At 35.3% G+C, this 10,262-nt stretch overlaps 1 protein-coding gene across 1 annotated transcript; it reads right to left on the reverse strand.

Annotated features, from left to right (window-relative positions):
* Nucleotides 1–1,309: 1,309 nt before the first annotated feature.
* Nucleotides 1,310–9,982, reverse strand: LOC133304083 (putative recombination initiation defects 3). Its single transcript, XM_061504051.1, has 10 exons — nucleotides 9,924–9,982; nucleotides 9,552–9,708; nucleotides 8,101–8,245; nucleotides 7,786–7,920; nucleotides 7,305–7,357; nucleotides 7,017–7,211; nucleotides 6,396–6,436; nucleotides 2,178–2,367; nucleotides 1,857–1,947; nucleotides 1,310–1,440 (listed from the first exon to the last, which is right to left on the reverse strand). Exons 1-10 carry the CDS (start codon nucleotides 9,980–9,982, stop codon nucleotides 1,310–1,312), a joined length of 1,197 nt encoding a protein of 398 aa, XP_061360035.1.
* Nucleotides 9,983–10,262: the final 280 nt, after the last annotated feature.

A 10,262-nucleotide genomic window follows, 5' to 3' on the forward strand; every position in this document is an offset into this window, starting at 1 on the left:
GAAACGAAAAAACAAAGCATTAAGTTGATCTAATCGACGTCCTGTCCGCTATGTTTTTAGAGGATGTGGAGCTGTGGTTATTAATGTCGATATTATTATTTTGAGCCAAGTATAGATTCCTTACTTCAAATTTTAATTTATATGCCAATTATATTCAACTTTCAAAATGTGTAATTTATCATAGTGGAAAGTTAAAAGGAGCAATTCGGATGAAAAGCAAAGTTAATAGGATAATCTAAGATTTCCTCTCTTATTTTTTCTCTTTTGCTGAAATCAGGTAATGGGAATTTTTCAGTTTCTAAATACAATTTTTTATTTTTCTCAACAGTTTCTAACATACATGAATCATTATTCCTTGGCATGTTTGATGTATAGGCGTTTGCGAGCTTAAATAGCCCACTTAACAAAAAAATAAAAAACACATGAATGGGCTTGAACTTGAGATTCGTAAAAGAACCCATTGTCATTGCTCATTTGTGTCCAGGCCTGTGCCACTTCCAAAATTTTAACCATTACAAAGCTCATTTGGTGGCCTTACGAAATGCCTTCGTATAAAATTGAATCATCTTTCCTCAACCCAATCATGTTTTATTACATGTGTTTAATCTTCTTTTTTTATCTCAGTATTTTAATTCAAAACACAGAATTGGAACAGAAGATATGAATTTTGCGGCTATAATTCTAGGGAAAATGATAAAAGTCACAACCAATTTCGTGAAACTTTTTACGGATGAGTGGAATGAAATTTAGATGCATTCTTTTTGGATTTTTCTAATATTTTGGTTTTTATATTTTAACCGAAAACAAAAGGTGGAGTGTGTAACTAAATGCCATTTGTTTATTCGGGAACCATTTCACCAAAACTATTTGTGATATATAGTAGTGTTGATAATTCTATATTACAAACTACATATTAATTGACTGAATAAGCTATATAGGCATTCAGTAAATTTGAATACCTTGTGATCTAAATGGAAAGAACAGCTTTTTGTTGCAACTACCGGAACTGTGCTAAACTAAATATCTAAACAACTTGATGTAAGCGAACAAACCCAATAAAGAAACTTTGCAGACATTTTTTTTTGGCCTCCGAGCCTCTGCGTCTGAAAACACTTTGCACCTGCATAAAACTGCGCGAGTAGTGGGTAGTCTTTATGTTTGCCTTTTTGTTTTCGTATAAATTAATAATTGAATCCATACAATCTTAACTCTTAAGTAGCACTTAGCAGAATGCACTTGCCTACCATTTAGTTACACCATGGCAGACAGAAATAAGTATGATACATGGAAATCAGTGTTAAACGTACCTTCAATGAATAATTGTAGCATTACAATACTTCCTCTTGCGCCTCCTTGCTTTTTGGAAAATCTGCTGAGCTTCTTCATCTTCTTCCTTAGTAAATTTTCCGTAAAGCTCTTCCCCATGAAAATTTATAAAGACTATAAACAATTAAACTTTATATTAGAGTTATATATTTAGCACTAATGATTTTTTAAGGCAGATCAACAAATACATTGATTGATCGTTACCATAAAATTTATAGCCTACAAATGTAAGAAGCATTAAGTGATAACAATGACTCTTAAAACTTAATCGTTACCATATTTATCTGATACCAAATTGTTGCCAGCACCTTTTTCATAACACAAATGACTCTAAGTTTCATCCCTTCATACACAAATTGCTGACTACTATGACTATAGTATTCTGATGTCAAAATATTTTTGAAGGAACCTGAAGCGAATCAAAGATGACGAATTGGGACAGTGTGTGTTTACTTCTGTAAAATATGAGCTAAAGATAAGCAATAAGAGAGACGACCAAGAGGAAGTTCTATTCTAGTTTTGTCAACCACCTGCGTTTTCTTCAACCAAGCTGGAACAACTTTCAGCAGTCTCCTCATCAGATTCAATGATAATTGCATAGTCTCTTCCTCCCATTTCATACTGCCATTCAGTAGTTGGAAATTGATAAAGCGTATAGCAATAATAGGCAGAAATATTTTGCATGAAAATGAAGAGAGACAAATGTCACTATCAAGTGCATCTTATATAACTTCCTTCATACCATATGATCGCTTATAAAAAGTGAGAACACAATATAATCAAACTTTTTGAGAGAGAAAGAGAGCAATTTTCTCTGATCACGAATGGCAAGAGACAAATTTTGAAAGTACCTTTCCAGTGTTTGGCTCTGTCTGCTTGTGTACCTTCTCAGATAATTTATCTGAAAAAGTGACCCTCGCATTTTTTACTGGCTTCCACCCTCCCATTTCTACCTTGGGAGCTACAGTAATTTTTGCTTCACTGAAATCAAGAAAAATACCTGTGACCTTGGTCATAACAAGTGCTTTTACAAGTGACAAACTAAGCAAATATAAACAAAAGCATTAATATACTGAACAGGTGGAAGCAAAATGATATAGAATATATCATTACACTGCAATATACCTGGATATTTATCAGCCAATGTGTAACATTAGATAAATTATAAATTAAATTAATAATTCAGATCGCAAGAAGTTGAATAATTGCTAATATGCTATTATGTGTTTATGGAGAAAGAATTATTGAACCCTAAAGGCTTGAATTGTAAAAGGTCTTAACTTTTAATGATAACAAAGCACAAACAAACTCAACATGCAAGTACAATGAAAGACCAATGCTGCAAGTCCCAAATGATGTTAGAAAGCAAATGCAACATTCAAAAAGCAAAGGAGAAGTGAAATTGGAAAAGTCAACCCAAAAGTCAAAGCTTCAAAGTCAAAGTAGATCTAAGGAAGTCAAAACTAGAACCACAAGGAAGTGAAGCCAAGTCAGAAGCTCAATAAGTTAGAAATGTTATATTTGGTATGGAAACCACGAGAATGAAGTTTATTAAGCTCTCTCACTAAGGAATGCATACTAGCATCACTAATACATGCATTTAAGGAACCTAAGTTGTCTGTTAAATCTCATAGATACAAAAGGAAATGATAGTAATCCTTGTTGTATTAAACTACACAACATTGGTGCTATTATATAGCAAACCAATTGAAGAATACAAAGAGACACACTCAATGTGGGACTTCTACACTATTAATACTAACACTCTTAACACTCCCCCTCAAGCTGTAGCATATAGATCATATGCTACAAGCTTGATACATAAATAATACTCGCATTAGGAACCAAAAACAACAATGCTACATCAACGAAATGAAATGACTAAGTACAACAAATCAACTGGAATGACCATCAGTCTGAAGAGCTGATAAAGAGACAGTGCTGGAATGGACATCAGAGCATGAATGGTGTCGGAATTATCATCGGCAAAGACAACTGAGCTGACCAAGACATCAGCATCAAGATCCCTCTCAGACATTTCATTTAACAGTTGGTGAGCAGCCGTGGTTTCCCCTTGACTATGCTACAAGCTTATTACAAGAAAGACCAAGTAACATAACATCAAAATAAATCTCCTAAATGAGAAACCAAAAATCAACAATGTGCTAAAAATGGCGTTGAAATGAACATCAACATGGAAGATGCCGGAATGATCATCGGCAAAGACAATTGTGCTGGAATGACCATCAACAACATGGACGGCGCTCCCCCTCAAGAGGAACTTCTAAACAGTGCCGGAATTATCATCGGCAAAGACAATTGTGCTGGAATGACCATCAGCAACATGGACGGTGCTCCCCCTCAAGAGGAACTTCTAAACAGTGCCGGAATTATCATCAGCAAAGACAATTGTGCTGGAATGACCATCAGCAACATGGACAGTGCTCCCCCTCAAGAGGAACTTCTAAACAGTGCCGGAATTATCATCGGCTAAGACAATTGTGCTGGAATGACCATCAGCAACATGGACAGTGCTCCCCCTCAAGAGGAACTTCTAAACAGTGCCGGAATTATCATCGGCAAAGACAATTGTGCTGGAATGACCATCAGCAACATGGACAGTGCTCCCCCTCAAGATGGATGATGAATAGTATAAATACTCCATCTTGGGAAGAAAGAAGATTAAAGAAAAACAAAGCTTCGCAGAATCGAAAAAGTCGCCGGAGACGGCGGTGGGTCGTCGAAAAAGTCACCGGAAAGTCATCGGAAAAGTCACCGGAAAAGTCTGTCAACGGTGGACAACGCGGTCAACGGTGGTCGGTCAACGACAACGGTGGTCAACCCAACAACTTCCCAAGGATCATTCTTTTCTGATGTGACAAATCAGTCAAAGTTGCAGTCACAGAGCATACTAAGAAAAACCCGAAAAAGAAATAGCAACGGGAATCCCTCAAGGAGGGTGATATCTCTCTATAACCATATTGAAATTATGGGAAATAGAACTAAGTTAAACGGATTAAGATTCCTCTTGTTAGGCTCTAGATAACATGTTAAATCTCATAGATACAAGAGGAAATGATAGTAATCCTTGTTGTATTAAACTACACAACATTGGTGCTATTATATAGCAAACCAATTGAAGAATACAAAGAGACACACTCAATGTGGGACTTCTACACTATTAATACTAACACTCTTAACATTGTCCAATCATGCATATATGTTCACACATACGAGAATATGTTATACAGAGACTACACACATTCATTCATGTGTTAGAAGTCATTCGAAACAATTTGGAGTTAAGTTGGATAAAAAATTGCATAAATAGACACTTATGATCTGGTGTTACTCGAGTAACTCATAAATAGTTACCCGAGTACATGACTTACTCGAGTAAATGCTCAAGAACAGTTACTCGAGTACATGCATGATACTTACTCGAGTAACTTGTAACAGAAAACTAAAAATTAGAATTTCAACTCCAAGGCTATAAATGGCTAGTATATCCATTAGGCTCCTATAAAAACATAGATTGAGTGTTTCTAAGCAAGAATTACACAGAGTTTACATCATATTACAAAGAAATCATATTGATCACCATTTAGAGGTTATTTTGCATACTTGAGAGAGACGGCTCTTTCATTCTTCATTCTTCTTCGTTTCTTCTAATTTTTTGTTTTTATTGGATTATGAAGAAATTTTTTTATCTATTATGGATCGTTTTACTGTTGGAAGTTGATTTGAGTGATTGGACAAATCATATAGGTGTATAGGTTGAGAGAGTGACTAAGATTGGTCAAGATTCTTGTAAAACTCCATTGTAATTCAGTCTTTCAGACACCAGTTGGAAGTTGTGAAGTTAGTGGACGTGCAACAACAGTATGGACCTAGCCCTCGTGTGATTTGAGGATGAATCAGGATAAATCACGGTGTTTGATCTTCTAACACTTAAACTCTTTATTTTCGCTTTTGATTTTAATATTGCTGCTTGCAGAGTTTATTTTGCATATTGAGAGAGAAGGCTCTTTGATTCTTCATCCTTCATTTTTTTTATTTTTTGTTTTTATTAGATTGAGAAAAAGTTGTTTTTGATCTATTTTAGATTGTTTTACTGCTGGAAGTTGATTTGGTCAAGATTCTTGTAAAACTCTATTGTAATTCGATTTTTCAGACACCGATTGGAAGTTTTGAAGGAAATAAATGTGCGACTCGTGTGGTTTGAGAGTGAATCAGGATAAATCACGATGTTTGATCTTCTTACCCTTAAACTCTCTAATTTTTGTGTTTGATTTTGATATTGTTGCGTTTTAGACTCTGATTCAATTTTGTTTTATAGTATATAGGGTTTAGATTCTGTTCTTGATCGAATTTAGGTGATTTCTTGTATTTTAGGTTAAGGGACAAATGTTTCTTACTAAACAAGTTACCACAATTCACCCCCTCTTGTGGGTTTTAGCCATTTTTTGTTTAACAAGAATAGGAAAAAACAGCATTATCCAAAAACAAAAGGGTGAATAATCTCCAAAAGTAGTGACTTCACTTTTTTAGTAGATGGAACTTTGGAAATACATCCGTAATCGACAAATGGGCCACAACTTACCAAGGTTGATGTTGTTTAGTTTTTTAAACTGATTCTTTTTAGCGGAAGGATGGAATGACGGTAGAATTCCTCCTTGGGAGGAACACTTAATATAGAGCCATGGCAGCAAACAACATCTGGAAACTTTGGTAGGCCCGCATGATTACCATGTTATGTATGTATAAAGTTATTAACTGCTCTCTCTCCCACTCATTCTATGTGATTGTGATCATGCGTTTTTTCTTTTTTTCTTTTTGGGTAAGAGTGATTATGTGATTTTTAAATCTAACTCATTCAGCCTTTCAGGTAAAATATATGTTGTATAAAATTAAAATCCACCCACAGTAGATTGTCACATTTGGTTGTGAAAAATATATAACTTGGTGAAATTGACCAACTTATAATGTAGAAAAATAGATGTAAGTATGTGACGTTCCTAATAGAGTAGAAAGACTAGTAGTACTAAAAGTTATGGGGGTACACATACTTCGCAGCAGGCTGAGGCTGAGGCCTTTTGGGTGTGGTAACCTGCAAACCAACAATGTATCAAATTTTATTTTATTTTTCCAGAAACCATTTTTTCATCGTACAAAAAATCAGGAACGAGGTAAGCTGTTATTTGGATCCTCTCCCTTTTGTTAAAAACATGACAGTGTCATGTTCATGTTATAAGAGAGAAAGATACAAACTACTTCTGTGTATCTTTTCTCTCTTAGAACTCCACAATGTCATCGCGTTCTTAAGGAAAAGGATAGGATCCAAAACAAATCTGTTAATGATTCATTATGTCAAAGATAAAGCACCTTGGTAGATAGGGTGGACTGTGCCAGATCATTTTGATTGAGGCGTTTTAAACTGCAAGAGATTTCCTGCAAGTACTCATTGGCAAAACATCAGTTGGTTGACAGCAGTCAAGGAGACTGACCTCCAAAAACTATATATGAGAAAGAAGAGAAAAAAATGTTAATGAAAGAAAGGCTTGGTCGTATAAAAAGGTGCAGGAGCTTTGAGCAATTTTTACGTTAAGATCTGTGATTAACCCTTAACAACAGTTGTTAGGTTTTACATGTTTTCTTTTTATCATTATTCATTGCCATATCTTACGTGCCTGCATTTCCTTGGTGAAGGAGCTATCTAGTTCATTTTGTAGACTTCGCAGAGAGGCTTCTATTAGCTGTGGCAAAGTTGAAACCACTGAAGATACTTCCTGTAACTTCTCTTGGCTTGTAACCTTGCACATGTGTTCAGATAACGATTTCAAGTTCCCTTCAATGCTTGCTTTAATTTCTTCTTGTCCTTTGATCTGGTTTAAAACCGCCACCCCTTAGTTAACTGAAATTTGATATCCGCTGATGCTTTAAGAAATCATGCAAGTAAAGATAGAAATTAGGATTACCATTAATTGCAGTGAGTTATCATGAATGATCAACTTCTGCCGTATGCATTCCACTGAATCAAAACTGAGGAGTTAAAATTGTAGGATAGGTGATCAAACTTGCACATGCAATAGACCAGTGAGGCCACAAAATATACATAGATTATAAGAAAATTGAAATTGGATTCAGCACGGCTAACCAACAAATTCCAGGTTGAGAAACCTGACAATGAATATTTAATGAACTGTATGAAATGAGATCTCAGTAAGAGTTCTAAGTTCAAAAGAGATGATAGCCATATAATATTTTAGCAGAAAATTTTGAAAAAAATTAATTATAACAACAGAAATTTGGAGTCAGTGAAGGATTCATGCAATGAATAGAATTTCTTTTTTACAAGATTAATTGTCTTTCACATAGAAGTACTTATGTTGATCAGTAAAATACAACTTCCATAAATCATTTTCAGAATACTTTCAATATATTAGACGAGTCACTTACTCTCTAAATTAGTTTCCTTTGTTCCTTTGTTAACTTGCATTACATCACTTTGAACAGAATCCAATATCATCGCAATCCTGTTCAACGAAGTTTCCATTATACCAATTCGGTGTTCAAGTCCTTCACTTAACTGGCCTGCAAGAGAAAATAATATTCAGTTTATTTTTTGAACTCATGTGCATGTAAAAGACACTAACTTAAATTGATGCCCTACTTTTGCATAGCCAAGCCACACCATTATTAAATATGTCTAACGTGGATGCTAAAGACTTAAGCTATAGAAACATAACCCATACTTTCATGGAGTGCCCTTACTTTTATGATCTGCAGAATTCCATTTGCGCATGAGAGTGGATGAAGATATCAAATTGGGTTGTTGACTCTCTTCCCGTGAATATTGAATTCGGGGCAAGCAAGAACTCCTTCTCACCGAGTTCTCATGTTCTTGAGAACAAACTCTCTGGAAGGGTTAAAAGAACACAATAAACATATAGTCAGAATTATGGACTGCATATATTTATGTCTAAGAATTCATATAAAGGGAATAAATAACTCAAACAAATAATATGCTTGTTTTACTTAAAACAATTCATAACTGGATGAAGGATCTACTAGAGGTTCTCCATTTACCAGGCAATAAACCTAAAGCATTAGAAAAAGTTAGAGAACAGAAGCAGGGTAGAAGAAGTTTCCCCCCCCTCAAATTTGTAGGTTTGTGATACAAACCACTCCAAGCCCAATAAGGTGTACAAAAGAGACAAGCATAGAAGAATTTGGACCTCCATTGAGGCTGACCCAAGCCCAAACAGCAACGATTCCACTGCTGACTCAGCAAGTTTGTTACAACAGAATGTGGGAACGCAAAACAACGTGGATGGAGGAGGGATAAGTAACGCGGAAGAGGAGAGGGAATGGGTATCCAGAATCTAGAGAGTGGAATTGAGACTTTGGGAGAGAGTGAAGCCTCTCCAATTGCTTCACATTATCTTTCTTATTTTGCATCGTTAGTTTCCATTGCTGCATTGTTTTCTGTATGTAAGAGGAGCTTAATTGGCATTGTTCGTCAATTTGCCTCTGTAGTTATATTTGAAGTTGTCTTTGGCAATTATATTTCCTTATTGTAACACAGATACTGATAGCATTTCATATATAAGATTGGGTCTCGTTTCTTTCTTTTATTTGATTCCTTGTTAATTGCTGTTGGTCCGTATCAGTTTGTCCTACACAAGGTAGTACACCATGGATTCTTTATTCATTTGTAAGTAAATAGGACATGAGGATTTAAGGAATGTTTAGCAATTTTTAAGTAAGAATATTCAGTACAAAAAAGTTAAGCATAAAATATATTCATTCTCTTATGCACTTTAAGCACTGCAGAGTATGGTTTTACACTTTTACAGCCAAATATTTTTGCAAATTTGTAAATGAGGAACCATGCTAACAAAATAAACAAGTGAGAATCTTCAGTATCTTGATCCAAGAGTTACAAAATGGACATGCAAAATAATAATAATAATGCAGCTTAAGAAGTGCACAGTATGAAAACAACACTATTAATTTCTTTCTCACAATTCATGTTCCTCTCTTCTAGTTTGGCAGTAGGTTTTTCCAAACTCACAGTTAATTCGTAAGTACAATACTATCAATTTTATGCAAAATTCAAGTTTAATAAAATATTTTAAACCCTGGTAAACTTTTGCAATTTGAAAATTGATATTGTATATCGAAAACAAGAATGTCTGGTTCGTGTGATAACGAGATTTAACCTGGCTATTTATCACAGCTTCATCCTGAGAGTTTTGAGAGAACTGAGACAACATTGCATGCTGAGAGTGAGATGAAAGTCCATGAGAAATTGATTGCTGAGATGGTTGTGAGCGAGGCTGCGATGATTGCAATCCACTCGGTACAGTGTTAGGTCTCCTAAAGATTGCATTCCACAACAAAAAAGCATAAATGAAAAAAAAGTATATATATCTCAACACCAATATTTTGAAATGGAACCTTATTGCGAGCTGAGAGAAAAGTGAGGTACTGTTAGATTTTTCTTTTTAATTTTTTATTTCCTTGCGTTTCCTCCGGATCTAAGCAGAGAAACAACGATAAGGCAAAAACAAAGAGGGAAAAGAAAGAGGAACCTGGTGTGAGGAGGAAGGACGGATATTGAGCTGAGATCGCATGCCTTGTTGATCTTCATTTCCGATTCGAAGATGAAATTGAAGCCCTAGTTCGTTTGTTGGTTCCGTTAAGGAAAATCGGTTTGCGAATTCGAATGAACCAGAGAGCAATGAAGATTGAAGAGAAACAGAAAGGTGCATGGGGGTTGCAAATTTCAAATAATGGCGGGAATGGGAATATAAATACGCAACTGATGGGCCATTCGGATCAGGAAAACAGGCCGGATCACAGGTCAAGTAGTTCATTAACGGGTCCAACGGGTGCTAAATAAATCAGAGCTTTTAGGGTTTTTGGCTCGA

This window comes from Gastrolobium bilobum, unplaced genomic scaffold (assembly GCF_033153095.1).
Source record: "Gastrolobium bilobum isolate Gb01-03AN ecotype WA unplaced genomic scaffold, APGP_CSIRO_Gbil_v1 utg646, whole genome shotgun sequence".
In the NCBI taxonomy this organism is placed as follows: Eukaryota; Viridiplantae; Streptophyta; class Magnoliopsida; order Fabales; family Fabaceae; genus Gastrolobium; species Gastrolobium bilobum.

What these genes read in the sequence shown, in the direction of transcription:
- LOC133304083 (XM_061504051.1), bottom strand. Translation starts at nt 9,982, where the DNA reads ATGAAGATCAACAAGGCATGCGATCTCAGCTCAATATCCGTCCTTCCT. An exon ending in CAGCCTCAGCCTGCTGCGAA is followed by an intron (nt 2,368 to 6,395) that starts GTATGTGTACCC and finishes ATATTTGCTTAG; the next exon opens with TTTGTCACTTGTAAAAGCAC. An exon ending in CAGAGCCAAACACTGGAAAG is followed by an intron (nt 1,948 to 2,177) that starts GTACTTTCAAAA and finishes ACTGAATGGCAG; the next exon opens with TATGAAATGGGAGGAAGAGA.